General features: G+C 47.6%; 1 protein-coding gene across 1 annotated transcript in view; it reads left to right on the top strand.

Annotated features, from left to right (window-relative positions):
* The first annotated feature begins 319 nt into the window (after nucleotides 1-319).
* Past1 (putative achaete scute target 1) overlaps nucleotides 320-24,921 on the top strand; it is a 40,800-nt gene continuing 16,198 nt past the window's right edge. Inside the window, exon 1 of the mRNA XM_084582765.1 lies at nucleotides 320-1,323. Coding sequence (XP_084438891.1) covers nucleotides 409-1,323 — 915 coding nt within the window. The 5' untranslated portion in view covers nucleotides 320-408. The remainder of the gene's footprint in view (nucleotides 1,324-24,921) is intronic.

Below are 24,921 nucleotides of genomic sequence, written 5' to 3'. Positions count from 1 at the left end.
GGTGCTTAGATGGCGCTATAACTAGTAAAGTTGCTTTGGCGATGGGGTGATTTGTTTTTTTTTTTATATATATAGGAGGAAGTAATGAGTTTGGATGGCTTAGACAACTAATTAGAGTTCTCGGTTTTGAGTTTTTAGGAAGAACAAAAGCAAAAACGACGTGACGTAATGCCGGTTGCCGAAAGGCAAGCAGCAGGCTCAGGGTGGGGCGATATGAGGGGAAAGAATGCGTGTGTTGCTCCAAAAAAAGAGAGGAGGAAGGTAAAAGAGGCAGGAAAGGAGCATAGCAGTCATCATCATTCCGATGACGGAGGTGGAAGTGACGTGTGACGCACCCCTCGAAGGGGCGGCAGCAAGCACGGTGGCAGCAGCCTGGGGCGGCACAAGCAGCAGCAGTAGCTGGACAAGATGTTCAGCTGGCTGAACAACGATGACGGCCGCAAGCGGCATCCCGAGCTCTACAACACGGTCGTCGAGGGCCTCAAAAAGATCTACAAGGCCAAGATCCTGCCACTCGAGGAGCACTACCTGTTCCACGACTTCCACTCGCCGCCGCTGGACGATCCGGACTTCGAGTCCAAGCCCATGATCCTGCTCGTGGGTCAGTACTCGACAGGAAAGACTACATTTATCCGCTACTTACTCGAACGGGACTTTCCGGGCATCCGGATCGGTCCCGAGCCGACGACGGACCGATTCATCGCCGTCATGTACGGAGAACAGGAGGGCGTCATTCCGGGTAACGCGCTCGTCGTGGACCCCAAAAAGCAGTTCCGTCCGCTCGCCAAGTTCGGCAACGCGTTCCTAAACCGTTTCCAGTGTTCGCAAGTGGCGTCACCCGTGCTCCAAAGCATGACCATCATCGACACGCCGGGCATCCTGAGCGGCGAAAAGCAGCGCGTCGACCGGGGCTACGACTTCACGGGCGTGCTCGAGTGGTTCGCGGAGCGCGTCGATCGCATCATCCTACTCTTCGACGCGCACAAGCTGGACATCTCGGACGAGTTCCGGCGGAGTATCGAGGCGCTGCGCGGCCACGACGACAAGATACGCATCGTACTCAACAAGGCGGACATGGTAGACCACCAGCAGCTGATGCGCGTCTACGGGGCGCTCATGTGGTCCCTGGGCAAGGTGCTGAATACGCCCGAGGTGGCGCGCGTCTACATCGGTTCTTTCTGGGACCAGCCGCTGCGCTACGACACCAACCGCAAGCTGTTCGAGGCCGAGGAGCAGGACCTCTTCAACGACATCCAGGGGCTGCCGCGCAACGCCGCGCTGCGCAAGCTCAACGACCTCATCAAGCGGGCACGGCTTGCCAAGGTACGTGCTGTGAGCCCTCCTGACGGGCCGTCTAATGAGCTCTCCGCGCACACCGGGGGTACGGTCGCCATAACTGGGCAAAAGCTCAAGTGGGGCAAACAGGTGCATTGGTGTTTCCACAACGGTGTCTAATGACGCATGCGCTGTCACTCACTGTCACCGTTACGGCCGGGCACATACCGACTCCTCAAGGTCGTACCCTTCTCAGCTACAAGTAGCCGTAAGGTTGAAAGGCGGAGTACAGGCACTTAGGTGCACTTGGCATCAAGACATATAGCGCACGTATTCATTGACAAGCCGTTTTGCATAAAAGTTGCACAACCTGCCTGTCGGATGTGTCCCATTCGTCAGGTCATTGCCCCATTGTTTGTGCAGATCATGCCAGTGATTCTTCAGTGTGTGATTGAGCGATAAATTGTGACTACATGAACAAAAAAAATTGAAACCCACATTGAATGGCCTTTCACCTTGGCTTAGAATAGTTTGGTGGAGAATGAATGGACATGGTAGGTGATGCATATCACAGTGCTTGTGTCTTAATAGGGCCGTCACATTTTGGCAGTCTTCTCACATCATCACAGCAGAGGATTTCCTGAAGAAATGAGCGTATTCACATATGTATGCATTTCAGTCATGCTTGTATTTCAGATTTTCCGACTAGCAATTTGAGGGCAATCCTTTGTTGTTTTAATGTTATTTGTGGAAGTTGTACAGGGTTGGTCTGAGCAAAGGATGATTAAGCTGTGTGTTTTCGGCTCATGAATTCTGGGATTTTGTGCATAGATTTTGCTCTCAACATCTAGATTGGTTGTCACTTTCCTGTTGTAGAAAGTATCTTGTCGCTTCTGGGCTCCATAGCACCTCATGGTACTAGAAAACTCTTAAACTCAAAACGAACTGCGTCACAAATCATGCACTGAATTGGTCGATCGTTGTTAAATTCATCATTTTAAATAATGCCATGAATTTAATGTGGGCATTATGCTGTGTTGTTGAGCACTCAAGTGCGTGAAATTGCTGTTTATTTGTGTATCAGTCTGCCATGATCACTTGCATCAGAGAAAGAAACCCCTGATACTGAAGTCAAGTTTCGTAAAATGTGAAAAATGATAATGTATCCTGTCATGAGTATTCTGACATGCACATGCAGCCAAACCCATTTATCATGCTGATCTTAAATATGGGCACGTTTCTTTGGCATTTGTGAAAAGTCAGTTAGAAAGTTGTGTCTGTGGGTATTTATTGAAGAAATAAACCACATCAACAGCAGGGTTCAGGTGCATTTTGAACACTGATACCGTTTATAGAGGTGCAGATCCCTATAGGAAAGGAAAAGCTTCGGTATTGTTTGAAGGCCGATTTTAGCTCAACGGTGTGGTTGGAACAGGGATATTTGAGCTTCAGAAACATAGGCTGCAATTGATTCACTATGTTTGTGCAGCTTTGCAATGCTCTTGTAACACTCCAGGGATGGAAAATTTGATGGCCACGTTTTTGGATTGACCGAAAGCCCTGCATTGAGGCCAGCATTGTTCTTACACCTTGTTATCTGTGCTAAAATGCAAGATAGCTTTATGCGGTCTATTAACAATGACTCTGTGATAAGTAGGTCACTAGGGTATGTGAGATATTTCACTCGTGGAGCATTGCTACATTCTAGCGCGGGTATTTAAAAAAGTGCTTCCTCTCTGGTTCACAAGAAAATGCAGCCAACTTTTTTTTTTCAAGAGGCTAGGGGGACAGTGTAAGCGACTGTTTATTTTTTATGTGTAACATAATCAAAGTAGAAGTGTCGTTAGGCTTCTCATATATTTGTAAATATGAAAGCTGCGCCCTTTGTATAGTTATGCATGCTTGAGGTTTTTTTTAAAATCTGCTTAAATACGCTTTTAGTTAAATTTACTTTCCACCGGTGATAAATTTCTGTGTGGACTCGTTGCTTGTGGGTCAGCTTTTCACCTGCTTTGATGATCCAAATATTTTAGTGATGTTTGAAATTATATTTAAAACTGTCTTTTGATAATACTGCAAGACAGAGCAAATGGCTAAGTAAAAGTTCCAAGAGTGTATAAATTGCTGCACAACTTAGTTTATAAAGCTTACAAAGGGGGAACCAATGAAGAAAGATTCAGGGCAAAACGTTAAACTCGTTCAAATGGCTCATGAAGTAATGACATTTACTGATAACGCTAAATTGCATTATTACCTAAGCTGTACCATTTAATTGGGCACAATTTAGTTCATATTGCATGGGATTTGGAATTTATAATTTTGGCAGCTTAACGCCATTTATTTCTCTGTGTAAACTCCTGCAAGTTCTTTTGGTGAATATACGCGCTTTCTCGGGCTCATGAACATGCATAAATATAGATACGAAATTAGAGTTACATTTAGCAACAATGCATGATTTCTGTAAAACAAAGGTGCCATTAAGGCACTCTTTATGCATATACCCACCCACGCACGAACTCCCTTGCCTCTTTGCTCTCTGAGAACACCTCCTTCTGTCCTGAAACACTACTGTGCAGTGCAGACGTCTTTTTGCCAAAAGGCTCCTGTCATACACCTACATTAGGCAGCTTTCCAGCCACGATAAAGGGTTCTGTGCACACACACTTACCAAATGTTATGACTGCTTTGCCCATTAACGAGAACATAGCAGCTGTCTTCTTTCTCTGGTTGAAGGAAGGGCAATGCATTCGCATTCATGATGTACAGTGTCCCTGCCAATGACCCCCCCCCCCCCCCCCCCCCCTCTCAGTTTTAAGTTATTCAGTTACCACTCACTTTCATTGAGGGCATGAACTTTTGCCTAGACACATCATCCTAGTTGACAGTTACGTTTTACCGACGAGTCTTGTCCCAATTGTTCCGTTTTGTCTGACAGCAGTTGGACAGAAACCCTACCGTATACAGGCAATGAAAATATGGGATAAAAGTTCTGAACATTTATTCAGCCTTTCATTGTTGCTGAGCCCTACACTCTGACGATGTAGACTAGACTGGTTGTAGGTTTATTAGCAGGATGTTGTAACAGCTGCCCCCAGAGACGTTGAGGCATTATGTGCTGTGAAAGAAGATGAGTTCTTTTTTCTCTGGCGCGGAGCCCTAAAAGGACTTGCAGCTGGCATAGCACCTCTGACTCACCCCCATTCATTGTGAGGGCCTTCACTCATAACAACATTATTAGCTTACTTTTACATTAAATAAAATTAGTAAGTTACACGGATTTACCATAGTCTAAAATTACTAAAATTGCACACATGCTGGTGCCTGTGCAGCACATGCAATAAATTGACGACAGAATTGAAAAATTCCCATCATCTGTCGATGATGTGGTAGTGCACCAGTTGATATTTCATATTCTTTCCTTTGGCATGCCATCTCTTTCCGTGGCTGCTGGAAGTACCACTTTGCTTGTTGGGAAATGTGGTTTGTAGAGTGCTGTGCACATTTCTTGTTACTTTTAAGAAAATGGGAGCAGGGACATTTGCACCAGGTGTATGGTGTACATAATATGCAAGGCACTGCATCATTAAAATCTAGCTGTCACCACGGGTTGTTTTCTGGCAACAAGTGTTTGTATATGCCAGAAGAAAAAAAAACGAAAGGCAAAAATAAAGAACTGCGCTGTAGGAGCTGTAACCTCGGTTGTCCTATTAGCAGTGTAATGCCCAATACACAGGTTGCATGATGCACGATTACGGGCTTTCATATTTTGTGGCTGTGACCTTTTGATGTTAACTTGATTGCTTGGGCAGCACAGGCACTAGTGGATGATGTGTGCTGTTCTAACTATATGTCCTCATTTGCCAATTTTTCACATCATGGCACGAAGCAGTGAGGTTAAGAAAAGAGGGGCACCATAATGGTTGCACTGCAGGAGTACGGGAGGAACAGGAGGTTAAGAAGAGGAAATGGGCAGTAACTGGTTAACTGTCTATAAGAGGTGTTCAAGTGACGTCATGGCCGCCATTTTGTGGTGCAGAGCGTTGCTTCGTCAAGCCGGAACAACTAGCAATAAGTTTTTGCCGTGTTGCATGCACCACAAAATGGCCGCAGATTCATACCACTAGGAGAGAGGGGGGGGGGGGGGCGGAGAATTTGGTCTTCACTGTCATAAGTGCATATGCAATGAGCCACCGACTATGTTCGGATACGATATAACTGCAATACTTAGCGCCAACTGCCCCTCGAAGGAGACCAGCAAGTGGCTTCGACTGACATCGTGGTTAATCTCCTTGCACAAAGTAGCGTGACGTCACGGGTGCTGGCATACGCCTAGGGAATAACCATCGATTCAATGGATTAACCGTGACACTCAGTGGACGGCATTCTCGGAAGGGGAATTTGGCGCTATGTTCTCGAGTTGTATGCAACTGTTGTTTTCCGCCGCCTCCTTCAGGAGCAACATTTTGTTGCAGTTTGTGGAGATAACCGATATTTACATGAACAACTTAGCGCTGGAATTACGAAGCGCCCGCTCGGAACGACCGCACCAAGCGTGAGTGCACGCAACAGTAAAGTAAAACGTAGGGTCGCAAATGATATCTTGAGACGATCGAAACGAGAGCAAGTCCATGCAAAACGCAGTGGATTTGTTTTTATTATTTTTTTTTACCCGTACCACGATCGCTAGGGTTGATAGGACGCGTTAAGGACGGCTTTAACCATTCAAGTGATACGTCGGCAGCCAAGCGGCGCCGTGATGGATGGGGAAGTGTCGGCAAGGCCAGACGTAAGTGCGTCAGATTTTTGACGCAAAAGTCGACTTTGGGAGAGAGAGAGAGAGTAGGAGAAGGGACAGCGGCGCGAAAATTGCGGCGACTCTCGCCTGACGTCGTGCCATCGCCTCGTGACTCCGGCGGACTTTCTTTTAAGCTGCTGTCGCGAATCGCTTTTGCTCGGGTTTCTTTCTTTTCTTTTTTAATATATTTTCTAATGCCGCTCCGCTTAACGGCTCCCGACGTTTTGGTCACGTTCAACGTGACTGTTTCGCGTTTAGAGGCATAAAAAAAAAAATAAAAAAGAAAGCGGACGTTCCGACTTCTGTCCTCGTCTAGTCGTGGCGCTGTCGTGGGGAGCGGCTCTGTTATGCACCCAAAATAACGGTTTCGTCTGTGTGAATAGAACCCTTGCTTACCGTTCCCGCTGCCTTTAGCTCCATCTTTCACGCGCGTATGCTAGGACTGGTCCAAGACCTTTTATTTCTATTTTTTTTACTGAGGGCAGAGGCTGGAGGAGCTTACTTTTCGGTGCTTTCCTGTGCTACGAGCGAGGTCCAGTTTCCGTTATGGTGGCGCTCTACGACTGCTTCGCAGCGTCCATCTTGGATCACAGTCGTACGCTTTCTCGATCGCATTCCTGACTAAAAAATTGTGAAGGTTCAAGTGTCCTTGAACCAATTCAAGAGCGTTAGCCATCGGCCGGCTCCGCATTCGATACAGCCGCTTCGATTTTGGCTCGATTCCTCGCTTGGTAACCTCGGCAGCCTGACTGGCACGGGTGCGGTCTCTGTCTTCAGCGAGATGGCGTTGATTAACTGAAAGAGCGGCGCAGATGGAACTTCATGAACAAGACGATGTTCAGTCGTGTGCGAGAGCGTTTTGCAGTTGGAAGTTGATGAAGGCGACGATCTATGCTGCGCAGCGCGAGAGTTCAAGGTCAGATGTTCGGAGCCGATGACCTTGAGGTTTTTTTTTGGAATGAGAGAACTAGAGCTTCCGTTCTAAAGGGGGTTTGTGGGTTTGGTTTCTCCTGCTTTAGTCCCCACGATGTTGCGTTTTCTGCTTGCCTCTTCAATCCGTCACTGCCATCGTCTGCCCTTTTTGCTTGCATCCGCGCATACCTCTTGCATACATCTGCATGCGTTTGCATACATCTTGATGCCCTGAACCTACACTAGAGTTACCATGAAACAGCAAAGGTACTGGCCTTTGCTGTTTGATAGCAGCTCTAGTGTAGGTTCGGGGCAACAAGATGTAGAAGCCAGAATAAAAAGAATTGCTCTTCGTTCCCGTTACGTGAAGTGGCGTCAAAGTATATGAATGGTATATAGCAATATAAGGATCCCGATCAGGGCAAAAACTGGCGTATGTGACAAATTCCCATTGGTCGACGAGGATGTGACGTCGCAACCACATGACCTATTTGGGCTATTTTAAACACCCCCACAATGATCACTTAGTGCAGCGGTGTGATGACGTTACTGCACAATTACCCATGGGTCTTAGACGGTCGTGGCGTCATTATACCACCTTGACGAACAGTGTCTCTGAAGAAAGAAAAGCAGTTGCACTGATCACGTATATATGATCGGCCCGGAACTCGAACCGCTGTTCCTTGGTTGTAAGAAGAGCGCCATTGAGGGGGGTTATAGTTAGTGCGTTAGTTGAGCACTTTGACAACCTCACACCGCATTGTTTCCAACGCTATCGCGTTAGTCTTGAGGTTAATTACTTTATTGCCCCAGGATTTCTAGGGCTTTCGGATTCTGTGCACCAGCTCGCGGCCACCGTGTTTTGATGAGGCGAAGTGCATAAAGACGCCCGTGTGCTGTACAGCGTCAGTGCACGTTGGTGAATCTCAGGGGCCCTCACTCTGCCTTCTTGCTCTCTCCGTTCATCCTTTCCCTCACAGCGGTGTTCGGATGTCCACCTGGCGTTTAATCTTAACTGCGCGTTTCCTTTCGTAATAACATATTACAATAACTATTGTGAATGATTAAGAATCGTATAACATCACGTGCGCGAACGTTTTCCGAAATGCAGCAGTCTCTCTTTCAGAAGCATGCATGGGGAGAAGGGCTGTATCCGCCATCATGCTTAAAAGGTGACTTGTAGAATTCATTTGGTTGCGCAGAGTATAGGTTGTCATCTCGGTTATATAGCGCGGATCGTTTGGGTGCGCATGCGCCGTGCCAAGCGGCTTCCCTTCCCTATACCCCTTGCGGAAGCCAAGCAGTGGCGACTGCCAGATAACTTACGGTTGACCGGATCTCAACACGCCTGCAAGCTTGATCAATCTACAGTTGCGCTTTGCGGGATGAGGTAAACGTGCATTTAGTTGTATGAACACCGTCAGTGAGTCATACAACACGGAACGAACCCATTTAATCGTGAATTAGTCCGGAGTTTTTCACTGCTGCGTCCCTCATACGTGTACAGTCACCTGCAAAAATTTACGGGACGCGGGCCGTCGGGAGCAAGTATATCGTATATCTACCTCGCGACATCGCTGTCACATAGTCTGATGCCAGCATACGGAGTACTCAGGTATTTTAGGCTATTTGCTTGCGGTCCTCCCCGCGACAACTTTGTTCTCCGCATCCCGCACGCTGTAAAAAAAAAAAAAAAAAATCACGCCCTTAAGGGTGCCTATCGTGTCTATAACTCACACCCTCTAGAAAGCTAATAAAAAGGGGTGCATCAAGGTACTGATGCACTCTAATAATGGGTGCTCTGCTGCTTGCTGCACCCAATAAAAGGGTGCATCAGTACCTCAATGCACCCTTTTTTGGGAGGTGTAAGTTATAGGGTCAGAAAGGGTGCGATTTTTTTTTACAGTGGTATACGTTCCTTTTTTCTTCCGTTGTTGCCGACTAGATGGTTCAAGCCTTGCACACGCGGGTCCCTTTTCCTGTTTTCTTTCTGAGGCAGTGCCGCGCAGTGATCGCGGAGGCATTATACTCTGTGCACTTCGAAATGGCATTTGTGTGATAGCACGGGATGAGAGGAGCTGCATTTGTCTGACAGCGCATCCAAGCTGTCTGGGTCGCACGCGTCCGGCGCGTGGTTTTATCTTTTCTGGACGATGGGCGGTTCTGCAAAGACACGCATTCCATTCTGAGCGCAGTCTCTCGAGCCGCTTGTGTGCACCGCCTTCGGAATCCTTTCCCACGTTGCGCGATTCTGGCACGAGTCTGTACCGCGCCTTTCCTTTCTTCGTAACGCAGCGTAATTTAGTAGTGTGAAAAGCGCTCGGACTCATTATGATATCGATAATATAACAACTATGAGTGTGAGGTGGTGATCTTAATGTACAATATTAGTGCGGAAGTGCCCATACGCTCGTCAGAGCCGAGCAACGGCTTTGCTTGTGCCCGACTCCTTATCGCCCCCACCAGATCGTGACGTCACAGTCCACGTGGCATGGGTAATTCGAACAGTTCTTTAATTCTCACGGGATCATCGGCATAACGAGGGGAAACCTCGGATAGGAGTGCCTGGCAGAATAGTCGAACTCTCGCATGTTCGCTGTAATACTTTCACACTACAAAAAAAAAAAAAAAAAAAATCAGTTCGAACCCAGGAACTTCTCGTGACAAGAGAGTGCGTAACGGAGAAGCAGTTATCGCTTAACAAAAAAAGAAAGAAAGAAAAACGGAGAAGTTATGCCCGTAGCCGGTAATCCTGCGCGTGCAGACTGTACCAAACTGTCGCTCGGTGCACTCTGTTTTCGTGTCGTAGGCACCGTCAAATTCTATCCTGTCTGTAGGCAGAAGCTTTCTCACATCTATTCTGTGTAATTACTTAAAAACCCCTACAATTTTTTTTTCTCATTGTTTTACCTATATTAAAAAAAAAATACGAAAACGTAATTGTATTTGGTAATTGGTTCACAGGAAGGGAAAGGCGCAGTATCTGTCACACTTACTCTGTGGACACCTCAACCGCGCCGTAGGGGAAGGGAGGGAGGTGGGAGTGGAAGTGGAAAGAGAGAAAGGGGAGCCGTAGTGGAGGGCTACGGGGTAATTCCAACCACCTGGGGATCTTTAACATGCGCTGACATCGCTCAGCACACGGACGCCACTTCGTTTCGCCTCCATCGAAACGCAGCCGCCGAGGTCGGGTTCGAACCCGGGAACTACGGACAGTAGTCGGGCGTCTTACCACTGCACCACCCCGGGACGATCAACTCGTATTACTGCCATCAATGCGATTTGGCCGTTGAGTGCATCGTGTCGCCTGGCGGCAGTGCAACCCGCTACACAACCACGGCGCGCGCTCTCCCTCGAGACCGGCCGTGCTACAACAAAACGGCGAGGAAGGCGCCGACGTGCATATTTGTAATCTGACGACGGTGGTTTGAGACATGTTCATGAATCACTACAAAACTTAAGCCGGTGGCATAGCACAGTAAAGTAACGCGTATTGCGAATCGTTAGCGGTTTACTATTTGCGAATCCATATGTTTCTGTATACCGCATGTACTCGTGTATTGACCGCTTGCTGATTACAGGCTTCAACTGCCTGCAAATAAGTGAAAACTGTAAGCTACTTCCCCCTCAGCAAAATCTATCAAGTTTGTCATGTTTTCTTTTTATTTTTTGCGCTTAGCCCGGTTATAACGATTATCGGTTATAGCGACGATATTTTCCTGGCTCTTCAATGTTGTTATAAGGGAGTTTGACTGTTTAACCAAAAATGGTTCCATTCAAATTCATTTTCCTTTCCACAAATTTAACTCCCACTTTCCTCTCTTGCCTTTCGGCGCGGTTCAGGTGTCCACAGACACAAGTGTGACAGATACGGCGCCTTTCCCTTCCTGTGAACCAATTATTATTATTATTCAAATTCATTTTGTTTCAGCCGTTGGCTTTGTGATATAACTTCAGGAAAGCCCATGGTTCAGCCAAGGGATCGTTTTGGCTTAGACGCGGCGACGCGCAGTACGCAGGCGTGCGCAGACGACTCGCGGGGTCTTTTCTTCCTTTTGCCCCCGAGGCGCGGGTTTTCGCTTATTGGCTGCGCCGACGCAGTCTCGTATATCGACTGTCGCACTTCCGCCTGCCGCTCATCGCCTTCTGAGCTGCTGCGTGGTCTCAGCCGCCGCGATCTTCGTAGTCATCTGGGTCTGTCGGCGCAGCGTGTAGAATCCGAGCACCATATTCGTGTTTGCCACCTCCGCGTCTGCTGGCCTTTCCCCATACCGCTCCTCCGTATGCACCCCCCCCCCCCCCCCCCATTTCTTTCCCTTTCCGATTCTTCTTTGTTTTGATCGACGTCGCGTCATTGCCTTCATTTGCATGTTGGTCTCTTTTTGTGTCACTTTTTTGTGACTCAGCAATCCAGCTGTTTTGTGGGTCTTGTATAAAGAACGCACAGGATTTGTAGGAACTGCAATATTTTGAAAGCGCTCGATTATTTATTTAGTTATTTTACACAAGGGAGACACGCAGGGGTGGTCAGAAAGCGACGCACGATCCACTGTATGTGTCCGTTGTTCTCCGGAACTGCCACTGAATACGTGGTTCAGTCGTTTCAGTGAAATCCAGCCGCCTTTGTTTTCTATGAACCTGTTTGCCACACAGATAAACACAGATCAGCCGTCAATCTTCTTAACATGTATAAACCCGGGAACTTATATACTGTAGGTCGGGACTCTGGTGATTGTGGCATCGGTGTCCATCGAAGTTGGCTATACCCAGTAGAAAAAAAATACAGAACTGTGTCAAAAATACGACAAAATATCCTGTAGTTCTGTCGTAACCATCAGATTTTTCTGTAGTTCTGTAGTACTTTTCTGTAGTTCTGTAGCTTTTCTGTAGTATATTTCTGTTGTCTGTAGTTCTGTAGCACTTTTCTGTTGTAGCTAGAGAAATATCTGATGTTCTACAGAATGTTCTGTAGTCACAACAGGTTTCCCGTCAAAAACCGCACAGAAATTCTGTCGTAACATCAGAAAATGTTCTGTAGTTTTTTCGACCGGGTATATTGTTCTAAACTGTCGCATATGCACGCAGTATTGAGTTATTGTGATGCAACTTGGAGTCGATTGCGTGTAACCCATGTCGTCGTTGTTCGCAAGACACTTGCAGCCTGCGCATGGACGAGCGGGGATAATGGTCGTTCCACGCTCGAGAAAGTCTTTCAAATTCACGCCCCTGTCATCGCAAACGCATGTCGTCACCAATTTGATGCGTGACTTCGCAAGTCACGGGGCTCTTTTTGATGTGCAAATCTTGTGTGCCAATATGCATTCCGTCAACTGTCTTTTGGTTTCACATTCGAAACGAATCAGCCAGGTTTCATCGCACGTGATGACTTCGGGAATTCACTGTGTGTAACCCCCAAAGAGATGATCAGGCGTATATTGTTCCTGATTTGCATCATCTCCCTTGTCAAACTCTGTGGTACGCTGCGGTCGATCATTTTTCTGCCTTTCATTCGTTCAATTAGCGTTAAAGCGGATCCGTTTCCTTTACCTTCGCGCTGCATAATCTGTCCTCCTGTCCACTGGGTTTCTCTGTTCTTGTCTTTCTGCACTAGGAATCCGGCCACATACGTATCGTCTAAAATGTTTTATCACCGTAGTCTGTATCGGGGTGATGCATCTGTCATTTCGGATGAGCTCATTCATTGCTGATGGGTCATCATCGGTTTTGACGGCTTACCTAAACGGGGCTGAACCTAGATACTGCAATCATCACTCCGAGACCATTGTAGTCACCGAAACGCATTATTTCGATTGTATTGTCCCTACAAACTGCAACCGCAACACACTATGTTCCCCCTTAAAACTGGCAACAGCTCAATTCAAATCGATGTTGCCTAGTTATCGATTAATCTTTAGAGGAAATTGATCATCGAGCGGGTCAAGTGGTTAAGTGGTCAAGGTATCTAGAACTATAGGAGAGGCCTTCGCTCTGCAGTGGGTATAGTCAGGCTGATGATGATGATCATCATCGAGCGTTAGCGTAGTAGGGATGCTGTGTTGATCATCCATGGGGGCAATTACACGAAACAGGAAGGAAAAAAATCAGATGCAAGTTAATCGTGGTAGGGGGCCAGATATATGTTCACATACATGATATTGTTTTCCTATTAGCTATAATTAGGTAATTTGTGGACTGGATTTAACTCTGCGTTTGGCGCAACTTCTAGCGCGATCTTCCGTCACTCACGCGAGGGAAGATGTTTAATTATGTTTAGTTGCTAATCGTTTGTGTACCCCAACTCGTGACGCGGGCATGTGTGTATATATACATCTTCGGTGGGGTGGTCTCGTCAACTGCGTTACACGAGCTCGGTTCCGCGTACTATACTTGCGTGCCCCCGAGTAGGGGGTGTGCGTGCTCCAGGGAAGAGCTCCGGTTTCTCGACGCGGTCTCCAATAGCTTCTCGCTCGACTGACTCTTGCAATCAACAGCGTAGCGTTCTCAGAGCGGCCGCGAGAAAGGTGACAGGGCACAACAAAAAGCCAGAGCGGAATGCACTCTGTCCGTTCGATGACAGCTTTTGCCTAGCTGATAAGTATACCGATGATGTCGCTGATAAGATAACACTACATCGTCGCTGGGCAATGTGCAATGTGATCAGCGCTGCCTCACCGGGCAGCGCTGATCTGCCTTGTGCCCTTTCACCCGGCACCCTTCCTTGCCTTAATTAGGATAGGAGAAGGAAGCTATTCCTTACAGGTTAACGACTTACGAGCCAATTAAGGTGACGAGTATGACTTCTTGGTAGGAAGCAGCGCCCTCTGTGACGTTTGGTTGACTCGACTCCCCCTGTTCGCGAAGAAAGCGCTCTCTCACGTTACCCGTCTGTCGGTGCGTGCATTTCGCATTGTTCTAGCTCGAGGTGGCGGACCTTCCGAGAAGGTGCTTGTTGTTAATGCCTGCCGCCGGCGTTTCCATTCGCAAGGCGTGGAGTGTTGGGAATGGGTGGTGTGTGCGCGAGGTGTTTCGAGGAACGCTACTCGGGTTTCCCCCCCCCCCCCCCCCCCCATGTGACGAGCGCAGTTCGAAAACCTTTCTTACCTCTTGACTTATCCTTGGCCCCGGGGCCAAAAATCGCGGTGTTTTTGCGAACTAGACGCACGGTTACACCATCTGTGCACTGCTTCACCAGGCGTTGTAATGAGGTTGAAGGCAATGTTCTCGGCCCTGCCGCGGTGGCGCAGTGGTAAGACGCCCGACTGCTGTGCTGGAGTTCCCGGGTTCGATCCCGACCGCCGAGGGCTGCGTTTCGATGGAGGCGAAACAAAGAGGCGTCCGTGTGCTGTGAGATATCGGTGCACGTTAAAGATCCCCAGATGGTCGAAATTATTCCGGAGACCTCCATGGACCACGGTTCCTCTTTCAGTCTTTCCGCTTTCACTCCCACCTTCCCCCCCCCCCTTACGGCGTGGTTCATTATTATTATTATTATTATTATTATTATTATTATTATTATTATTATTATTATTATTATTATTATTATTATTATTATTATTATTATTATTATTATGTTCTCGTATTTTTCAGCACCCTGATTAATTAAAGAAACCAACTAGCGATCTAACGAACCAACTGTAGAACGTTTGAAACTTGTCTGTGGCGGCAGTCATGGTACCGGGTTCGAATCACATCTCTGGCATATTAAAGTGCGCGATCTATGTGGTCCGCCGGAGCCATGGGGGGGCATCGCCATAACGGCTGCCACCACGGACGGCGAGAATCTGGAGGCGGTATATATGCTTGGTAATGTGGCCGTTGCATTCCCTCTCGGTACATTACCGTTGTTTGACGCAGGATCACATTATACAGTTGTTGTTGTTGTTGTGGCTGTAGGAAGAAGGAAAAGAAAATGCACGGGCCTGCTACTGGCTCTGTAGCTGAGCCACCTCCGCTGCCTCGTGCGGACAGAAGAGAGAAATTAGATAAGAAAGAAAAAGGAGAGAAAGACGTGCTCCGCAACAACAGCCGTCGTCCACCACCGAAGCGGTGGCGGGTGCAATGACGGCCTACAACAGATAAAATTGGTGGCAGGCTAGCCTCCGCCGCAAGCGGCGGTGACCTACCTGTCCCAGCTAAAGCCCCTCTCAGGGGAGTCCTTACAGACTCGGGCGGGGGACCACAGTTACGTGTGCGTTCGCCGGATGCAAACAGGAGTTGTCGAACTTCCCCGCAAATCTCACTCTCTCTGTCTTCCCGTTTATTTTCTTCTCCGTTGAACGATGACGTGTTTGCCGGTGCTCGTCACTCTGTGCCAGGTTTCTATCCGGCCTTCTTGGTTCGCTCCTCGGCGCATCCCGGGGCGACGAGGGGGCCGTTATCTCCGCGGGTACATTCCATGCCGCGTTCCTTTTCCCTTTTCGTGTTTCCTTTTCTGGTGACGTGCGACGGCGAAGAACGCCACCGACTGTATACGACTGGCTTGTGTGGCTGGGCGCGCGTCGCCGATAAACGGACGACGATTGAGACACATACTAAAAGGGGGAGAGATGGTCGCGCGCGGGGCGGAAGCCGTGGTGCAATCCGAGCATGCGGTGGGACAGCCCAAAGCATTGCGTCGAATTCAGAGTCCGAAAGGTGACATCACGCGTGCGATATTGCATCTCGAAGGCGACACAAACACGCCGCGACTTCGCACTGTCGCCCTGCGGAGATTTTTTTTTTTTTTTTCATCCGCTGGAAGGTGATTATCTGGGGAGGAAGTTTGTTGGGCCACGACGCACTCTCTCTCTGTGTGTGTGTGTGTGTGTGTGTGTGTGTGTGTGTGTGTGTGTGTGTGTGTGTGTGTGTGTGTGTGTGTGTGTGTGTGTGTGTGTGTGTGTGTGTGCGTGCGTGTGTGTGTGTGTGCGTGCGTGCGTGCGTGCGTGTGTGCGTGCGTGCGTGCGTGCGTGCGTGTGTGTGTGTGTGTGTGTGTGTGTGTGTGTGCGTGTGTGCGTGTGTGCGTGTGTGTGTGTGTGTGTGTGTGTGTGTGTGTGTGTGTGTGTGTAAAGCAGTGGGCGTGAACTGGCACGACCAGCTACGAAAAAGCGCATACCGACGCGCAGTGTTTGTATTACCACACTCGAAAGTCGAGGCAACGGTAACAGTTGCTACGCCGTCGCGTTTTTAAACTCACTGCCGATGTCTAAATTGAGAGCGCATGGTGGACAGCAGACTTTCGCGTCACTTACGGCAACAAAAAGAGCTGGGAATACCTAGCTATGCATTATTATTATTATTATTATTATTATTATTATTATTATTATTATTATTATTATTATTATTATTATTATTATTATTATTATTATTATTATTATTATTGTTAAAGAACCCCAGGTGGTCGAAATTTCCGGAGTCCTCCACTACGGCGTCTCTCATAGCCTGAGTTGCTTTGGGACGTTAAACCCCACAAACAAACCAACCACAAACCAACCATTATTATTATTATTATTATTATTCTTGTTGTTGTTGTTGTTGTTGTTGTTATTATTATTTTTGCTTGGGCGTCGGCTTAGCTAACGTCATAGCTTAGTTCAGGCATCCGTCGACGAGCTTTCCGATAAAGGAAAAAAATTCCCTGGGCGTAACCTCTCAAACCCGCCTGCTCAATCAAGTCAGATCGACTTCTCGAGCTTACCTCTTCCTATAAATTGCACATCTTTTTCCGACGCCCGTGCGAGCAACAGTGATGAGTATTCTGTAACTGCCGTCGTAGGACCAGAGTCATAAACGGCTGATCCGGCTCTCCCGTCTCACACGGCCCATACCTTATGCCATCTCGCTTCCCAAGACGAAGGTCAGAAGGGCACATGCTTCTGTTATTAATGCAACTTAAACCGTTAACACCAGGGTTTCATGGTTCCATGCAGGGTATGCATGCAGTCCAGCGGTTATACAGACCGTATAGGGCATAGTCCTCGAGGCGAACGGGTATCGAACGCCCCTCCCCTCATTTATTTCGGACGGCAATGTGACGGCAAATTCGTCGTCCGCGTTTCTGCAGCAGCAACAGCTGCGAGAGCAGAAAAGTGGGCAGAATTGCTGATTAGGAATTTTCCGTGTTCTCGAATCGTTTCCGAGGGTGGAAAAGACGTCACACCCTTTCATTTTAAATGTTTGTTGGGTGCTCCGCTTTGCGATCGACAACGTGAATTTTTGTCCAGCAATCAAGTATACAATCAGGAAGAAAAAGTTACGCTGTTGTCCCGTTGTTAGGGGGTTGTCCCAAAAAAGAGTAATAGAAAATGGCTCACAAATGCCTGGCGGCATTGTGTATTGTTCCTGGCCTTCTTGTCATTTCTTTGCTGATTGATGGAATACTCCGCTCACATTACTATACTGTGTATGTAGCTGCTCGATAAAAGTCGCAAGGGTGTCAAACGCCCCCCTCCTCCGCAGATAGGCACTCTACGAGCGGAAGTTCGCACTTCACAACGTTGACCGTCCTGATTTTTTTCTCTTCTTTTTTTGCTTCCTCGTCCTTTTGTGACTGCTGCATTGAGAACAAGGGGCGGTTCGTAAAATGCACAGAGTACTTCGTTTCGTGTTTGGAAAGACACCTCGCGTCGTCACCATCCTCTAGTCGGCGTTGTGATTGTCACTATCGGCTGAGTACACTTTAGTAAAGTACCTTGTTAGAATGTACAGTGTCAGTCACACTTAGCGGGAACACCGCTTCACGTGGCTGCGTATGTGCGGAGGATCACTGCGCCACTCAGCATTAATACGCAACCAGGTTATTTGCAATGGTGCAAAACACATGCGGGGCCATGCGGAGCCGTGATCACGCTAAGTGTGATTGACACTGTACACGAAGGCGTCTCTCAGTGACATCCACTCGTCTCTGCTTTCGCCTCCTTTGTTGGTGGACCCACTGGGACGGACTACCGAAATCTCAAGTTCATCGCTTAGGTCATGCGAAGAGTTCATCTGTCGCTCTTTCGCCCCTGACGTAGTGAAAACATGGCCCGCTCCTCCTTTCCTTTCCTCTCTTCCTGACTGTATCAGACTTCGGCCGTAGATTTGTATAGCCTAAACGTAAAACGAAGGTATCTTAGCCACGTAAAGCCGCCACCAGTCGTCCCAACAAAATGTCTGCCAGTAATCCTGAGCTCATACAGCCCTGGGGCTGCGGAGATCGAACGCGATCGTTCGCTCCGGGGAACAGGGCTGCCCGTTCGTGCGCAGCGCATGTCAATTGTCAACTGTGCACAGGGAGCGTGGTAACAAAGCATACGGGGCGGGGGGCAGGCTCGGCTGTGCAGCTTCAAACGCGGCGTCCGACGATTTTATTCTGTTCTCTTTTTTCTTTTTTTTTTATTAAACAACGGGCTCACGCCGGTACAACGACGCAGGTCGTGCAAGACTGATCTGGCGCAAAGGTGTATACTGGCTTTCCTCCCTTTTATGCAGCATGACTTTCAGGCGCGGCACTTCGGCCCCCTGAATAACTGAGGAAGAGACTCCCCTGATGGGGCTGGGACAGGTAGGTCACCGCCGCTTGCGGCGGGGGCTAGCCTGCCACAGAATTTTTATCTATTGTAGGCCGTCATTGCACCCGCGACCATTTCGGTGGTGGACGACGGCTGTTGTTGCGACGCGCGTCTGTCTCTTCCTCTTCCATTTCTTTCTTCTCTATTTTCTCTTCTGTCTGCACGTGGCAGCGGAGGTGGCTCAGCTACAGAGCCAGTAGCAGGCCCGTGCATTTTCTTTTCCTTCTTCCTACAGCCACAACAACAACAACGGCCCCCTGAAGCAGCCTGACGGGAAGCGTTATTTTGAGATCTATGCGCTGCACTCTCCATGTGATACTGAGACACTCCAAACAGCATTGAGTCATTCTGAAGTGCGTTGAAGTAGCTACCCATGGGGTACCGTGTGTGCATAACGAGGCTCATCTAGGATAGTAAACGGACAGTTTAAACAAACGGTTGATGACTTCGCATTGCTTTTTTTTTTCGAAACCGGTGAAGTGATTACCTTCTCCCATTGACCAGTCTGCTCTCTCATGCTCACCTAACCTTTCTACTCGCCTGAGGATTTGTGCCCTACCCGGATGCTAATTTCATCTCACCTGCTTTTATAAGCAGTACAGCTCGTTCGGTGGAAACGCCGTTGGCGTCGCAGAATAGTCGGCACTACTTGTACAACAATCTGCTGCGTAAAAAAATCCTGTCATGGTAATTTGTGGTTCTAGCGATTGATGATTGGTTTGTGATAGGCGATAACGAGTCATTGAAGTCACTGTAATGAATTGATCTATTACAGAAATTAAAAATGGGAAAAAGGGGAGATCAAAGGTCTCAAATTGCTCAGAATGAATAGTCAATGCTTCCTGAAGTTAAGAAAATGTGTACAATTTATTGGTTAATTGAAATCAATTAAAAATTGGAATAAAGAGGGTTCAAATTGTCAAAATGCTTGATGATGCTAATTGAAGAAATTTAGTGTGATAAATTAATTGGAATAATTGAATAATTAATCATTCGAAAAATGAGGGTAAAAAGTGTCAAAGTGCCGGCCTATGGTTGCTGATGCTAAGTATATAGGTGCATAAAAAAAAAAAAAAAAAACCTTGGTTCGTGTGTGGGATATCGCAGCTTACCATTAAAGAAGGAGCTTATTTTTTAACGATGCTGACAATCCCAAGGGGCGATTATTGCATGAAGGTCACACAATTGTAACAGGTACAAATTGAAGCAAAATTTTGTAACAGAAATGGAAAAAAATACCGGATTCAAATTCGGCAATGCATTAGTGTCAATGCTCGGATGAATGGAGGTTGGAGGGCACTGGTCGCGTTTGCTTATTGTTTCCCAATCTTTCACGAAGCCGCTGCAGATGTCGTCAGTGGCGTCTATAGTTCGCACTGTCCGCGCAGGAACTGCGCCATCTTGGAATTCTTCATAACCTTGCAAGTTTACTAAGTTGGTGTCGCATATAGCGGTTCGCTTCGTATGTGGCAGGCGTAGGGTTCAACAATCTGCGCCTATCGATTTTCCATTGGGTATCAATGTTTTTTGTGCGAAGAGTAACGAGCATATATACACCACAGGCAGGTAGTTGGCAGGCGAATCGGCCTGGTTATGATTGACCGGAGGGTTGTATGACGTCACGAGACCACGTGATAGGCCAGAATTCGGAGCAGCTGTCCCAACTTTGGCGCCACATTTGAGATATAGGTCACGCAGGCGCGTTCGGAGCTCTACATATATAGCTATATCGTGTTGCCTTCACGCGATGTTTTAGCTTACGATTGTAGGATTGTATGTGTCATATCAGAGAGGAACAAGTTATGAGATCAGTGATTAAGTGAGTAGTCAACTGCATGTACGTGAACTAAGATCCGCAAGGGAATTCCAGGCAGCCGTGATCTGTTGACGCTATTACGTCATATATATACCCAAGCCTGAAGCGTATCTCCAGCATTTTTTTTTTTTTTTTTTCTGGTTTGGGGCTTTGCGTCCACGGCATGTACTACAACGATGGCTTCGTCTTGCTTCAGCCGCCTCTACGTACACGTAATATTTCTCGGAGAAGAACTGTTATCACTGGAAAGCAAAAAACAAAAAAAAATGAAAAGGTGAATATGAAACGGCCTCGTCTGCTGAAAGCCGTATAGACGGCGTATGAGAACTAGGCGCGGGTAACACACACTGCAGGCGTATGCGGCAATAATTTGGCAGAACCGACTTTTCCTCATCGAAGCTGTGTGCGCTCTATGGCCTCGCTTGCCTGTACACGCGCGCAATATGTGTGCGAGCCTAATAATGCAGTGGGCGGTGTGATGATGGCACGGAGGGCGAGTGAGAAGACGCGGTTCCCCCTACCCATCAGCACACGCTCGCATCCTCCTATAGCTTCCTCTTCCGTACATATGCCTCTTTTATCCGTGACTCGAGTGTGTCAGCGCCGCGGCTACGGGCTTCGATGCCCGTAGGTGAATTGTTGGTGTTGGTGAATTTGTTCGAAGACCTGATGTCATGTCCTCGCCGCCCTGTATTAGCCTGGTATACAGTCGCATTCCATGGCCGTGTATAGGAGGCTTCCTCCCCCGTCCTAAGCTTAAATACTCGATTAATTGAGAATAGTAACGCTCACGTTGACTGGGTTAATGAAGAGGCACTTCTAATAGACCGGTATAGTTCGAAATAAACAAGATTCCATATATGTGCGTGCGGCGCGGCTCGACATAGCTTTCGCTCGTGGCTTTTCGGTGGCCAGCCGTGACTTGCTAGGCATGCGGACCTTTCTTTCTTTTTTTTTTTTTTCCCGAGGTGATAGAGTGAGGCCTTTCACTTGTAGAAATATCGTCTCGCTCCATACACGTCTGACGACCCGAATGACTGCGGTGAAGTCCGCACAGTTGATGCAAATTCCGGTCGAGAATGCCAGCATATAGGAGGATAAACGAGTGTGTGCACGAACCCACACACTGCGCCATTTTCTTTTCGGGAGCATTCGCACCAGCCTCCTTCGTTCTGGGACCGTAATATAGGGCGCAGCGAGGCGAAGCCTGCTGTCGTTTGCTTTTGCGTATACTTTCACAAAGAGTGCAGCGTCACGCTAAGTGTGGCATATCACACCGGAGTGTAACTAAATTCGCATGCTAACTGTAGCTAAGTAACTTGACGCGGGTTGCATCTTCGAGAGGGGTGCATCTTCGCGTGGGGTGAACGCAGTATTAAGATAACATATCATACTGGAACTAACACTGCTGTGTAATATATCGCGCATTATATTGTTATATGTGGGGAAACACCTCAAAAGTGGCGTATATTATCGCAGATTCAAGGCCGACATTAAAATTTTTGGAGTTTCCTACGCCACACCGCCCATCAGTCTCTTAGGTTAAACATCACGGAGTCCTTACATTTGGCCATGCCCAAGGCCACAGTGTAACATTTCAAAGGGTCCTTGCACACTGCGGGTTCGATGGAAACGAGCAGGCAGATGTCGAAGCAAACATGCCCAGTGGCCTTTCAAACGCGGTTGTGCTTTTTTGCAAGAGCGGGTACCACGTGTCTTCTTTCGAACTCGGCGGCTTACTGGGCCCAGCCAGACACCCGACACATCTGTCTCAGAAGACTAGATCGGACGCTGTCATTTTTTTCTTCTTTTTTTTTTTTTTTTTTCGTGTGGAATTCACATCATCATGCATGCTTGATTCATAGACTGCATCTAAATGTGGCTTTCACGCACAAATACTTGCGTACTTGGACAGGCGGACTCCCCCGGAATGTTCCACTTGTGGCATTCCGGAAACCGTGGAGCATATATATTAGTGGTGCGCACAGTGTGTGCGCGCGAAAGGATAATGCTAACAACTTCCTTGAAGCGTTTGGACAGCTGGCCTCTCTCGGAGGATTTACTATATACGCTTGGCCGGACAAGTGGAAAGCTCTACACGCAGTGCGTGCTTTTTGCCGTTTCTTGGACTCGCGCTTGTGAGTCAAGTTACTGTGTCTGCATACATCGCCAGGCATCACGACCCTCTTTCTTCTCTTTTTCTCCTTACCTGATGGAGAGTAGCGGGCCAGATGCTCAGCTTCTCGGCCGACCTCTCTGTCTTTCTATTCAGTAAACACATTGATATATCTATCACACATGATGCAGTTCTTCAGGAACCCCGCTAGGGTTCGTTGTACTCTGCGCAAGACGATCCCGAGCCATGCGCTTACTTCGTCCATATCTGTGCTGCTGTGCAGGTCAAAAATAAAAGTGGGGAGTGGGGGGGGGGGGGGGGGGGGGGGGATTCTCTCGTGGACACCGTATTGTATGACTAAAAATTTAACTTAGGGGCTTGTCCTCCTATAACGAAATGGTATAGACATCATAGGAGACTGTTCTCACCAGAAAAAATCTCGATCAGTGAAATAAATAAGGGCAGTACATTGAGCTGTATTTTCACACACGGTTATCACCATACCGGGGTAGTGCAGTGGTTAAGGCGCTCGACTACGGTGCCCAAGGACGCGGAATCGTATCCCGGCCGCGGCAGCCGCTTTTCGATGGCGGCGAAAAGCAAGGCGTCCGTGAGATGTCAGTGCACGTTAAAGAAACCCAGATGGTCGACATTTCCCCAGCTCTCCACTACGGCGTCTCTCACAGCCTGGGTCGCTTCGGGACCTTAAGCCTCCTAAACCAAACCAAACCAAACACATGGTTTAAATGGGTGTTATATGTAAGATGTGCTGTGAGCTCGGGAGCCATGCTAATTTCTCTCCATATTTCTGGTGCCTGACGGAATCGTGATGTGTTGAGGTTCGATGTATATGCGGCATACTTGCGTATTGGTACGCGATCGTGTGTGCATATGGCGTAGATCACAAACTGCTACGAGTTCACATAGATTAGATCGACGTTTGCGAAACATCCGCCCTTTTACAGCTATAGGCATAAGAGAACAGGGTCGACGGGGATCGAGATAAGACGACAGAGCACGATAAGGACGCGGTGCTGCGGTTGCATTTTCATATTCGAGCGAAGTGGACAAGATGCGTGCGTTACGGGTCAGACACCATGTGTATACGTTGGACCTGAAGACTAGTGGAGCAGCAGTCCCCGCTCTTCTGAGAGCACGGTTGCCTGTGCGTGCTCGGCATTGGTTAACTAGCGCAGCGAAGCGGATCCGCCTCGTTATTGCCAGCTGTTAGGAAGACTGACGCCCGCGTTGCGCTAGTAGTCAGCGTTTTATTTTTTTTCTATGCTCCACCAGTGCCCCAGTGCAGTCTCTCCGCTGCTACTCGGTTCAGAGCTAGAAATAGAGAGATTATTAGCGCCTCTCGTGTTGTTGCTCTGAATTATTTCCTCTAACTTGCTGCAAAGGAATCCACCCGACATTTATTGCAGTCATCGTTTTTGTTTTGTTTTTTTCTTGTTTGGCTTCGCCGGCGTTATGTACCTGGTCTCATTTAAATTTTTTTATTTCGTATTCGGTTGTAGCGTGTCCGAGTAGCTTTTTATTGAAAAAAAACAAAAAACCTTTTTTTATCGCTTCATTTTTATCATGCACAACTTTACCACGCACGTATACAGCCTCGAATTTTTGGGGTTTTCCGTCCTCGTTTCTGTGTTGTAGTTCTTTTTTTATCGTTTTCATTTTCGTGTTGTTGCGTATAGCCCCGTGGCTGACGGTATAGTTTACCCGTCTACCATAGCCTTCGTTTTGAGAGCGGAAATGTTTCGCATAACTCCAGAACTGCGCATTGTAGAAGTAAAGGAGACAATAGCGTCATAAACATGACTCGTAACAATCCCGCGCTTTCAGTTTATGGGCAGTATAGGAGAATTAAATGACCGCCTTTACAGCACGCTGCACTTCTTTGCACGCAGCGATAATGGTTCCAGAATAATGTAGTGAGGATATGTGCACACTGACTTAGTTCAATAACGTAACGCGTTCGCTATGTATGCACATCTGCGCCGGCTTTATATATTAGAGCACGCTTATTATTTTCGATCTACGGTCTGCTGTAAGTACTCCCGCACTCTTATTTCGATCGCCGCACACAAGTGTACGGACTTTTGTGTTTCTAGCGATAGTCTATAAAGTCTCTATCGGTAGGCATGCCCGTAAATCCATTAGTCCTGGAACAGTCTGTGTAAAGGTTAGAATTACGTATAAATCTTAAGATTTCCTACCCATCGTCTAGCTTCATTTAGACTTTCTATAAGAAAGTCTACAGGAAATCTATAAAAGATTAAGACAGTTTATAGGAGTTCTATAAAATATCTTTTATAGAATTTATAGACTGTTCCTTATAGAAAGTCTAAATTCAGCTAGACGATGTCTTTCGGAAAGGGTACTCCATAAATACACGGACTGTTTACAGAAGTGACCGTAGACTCTGCAGCCTTTGTATACACTATTCGAGACCATGCGGACTGTCTATAGACATTTT

This window comes from Amblyomma maculatum, chromosome 10, assembly GCF_055883805.1.
Source record: "Amblyomma maculatum isolate TAMU_Amacu chromosome 10, ASM5588380v1, whole genome shotgun sequence".
Classification (NCBI taxonomy): Eukaryota; Metazoa; Arthropoda; class Arachnida; order Ixodida; family Ixodidae; genus Amblyomma; species Amblyomma maculatum.
Note: the sequence above shows the minus strand (reverse complement) of the source record. Positions and strands in the feature narration are given on the sequence as shown.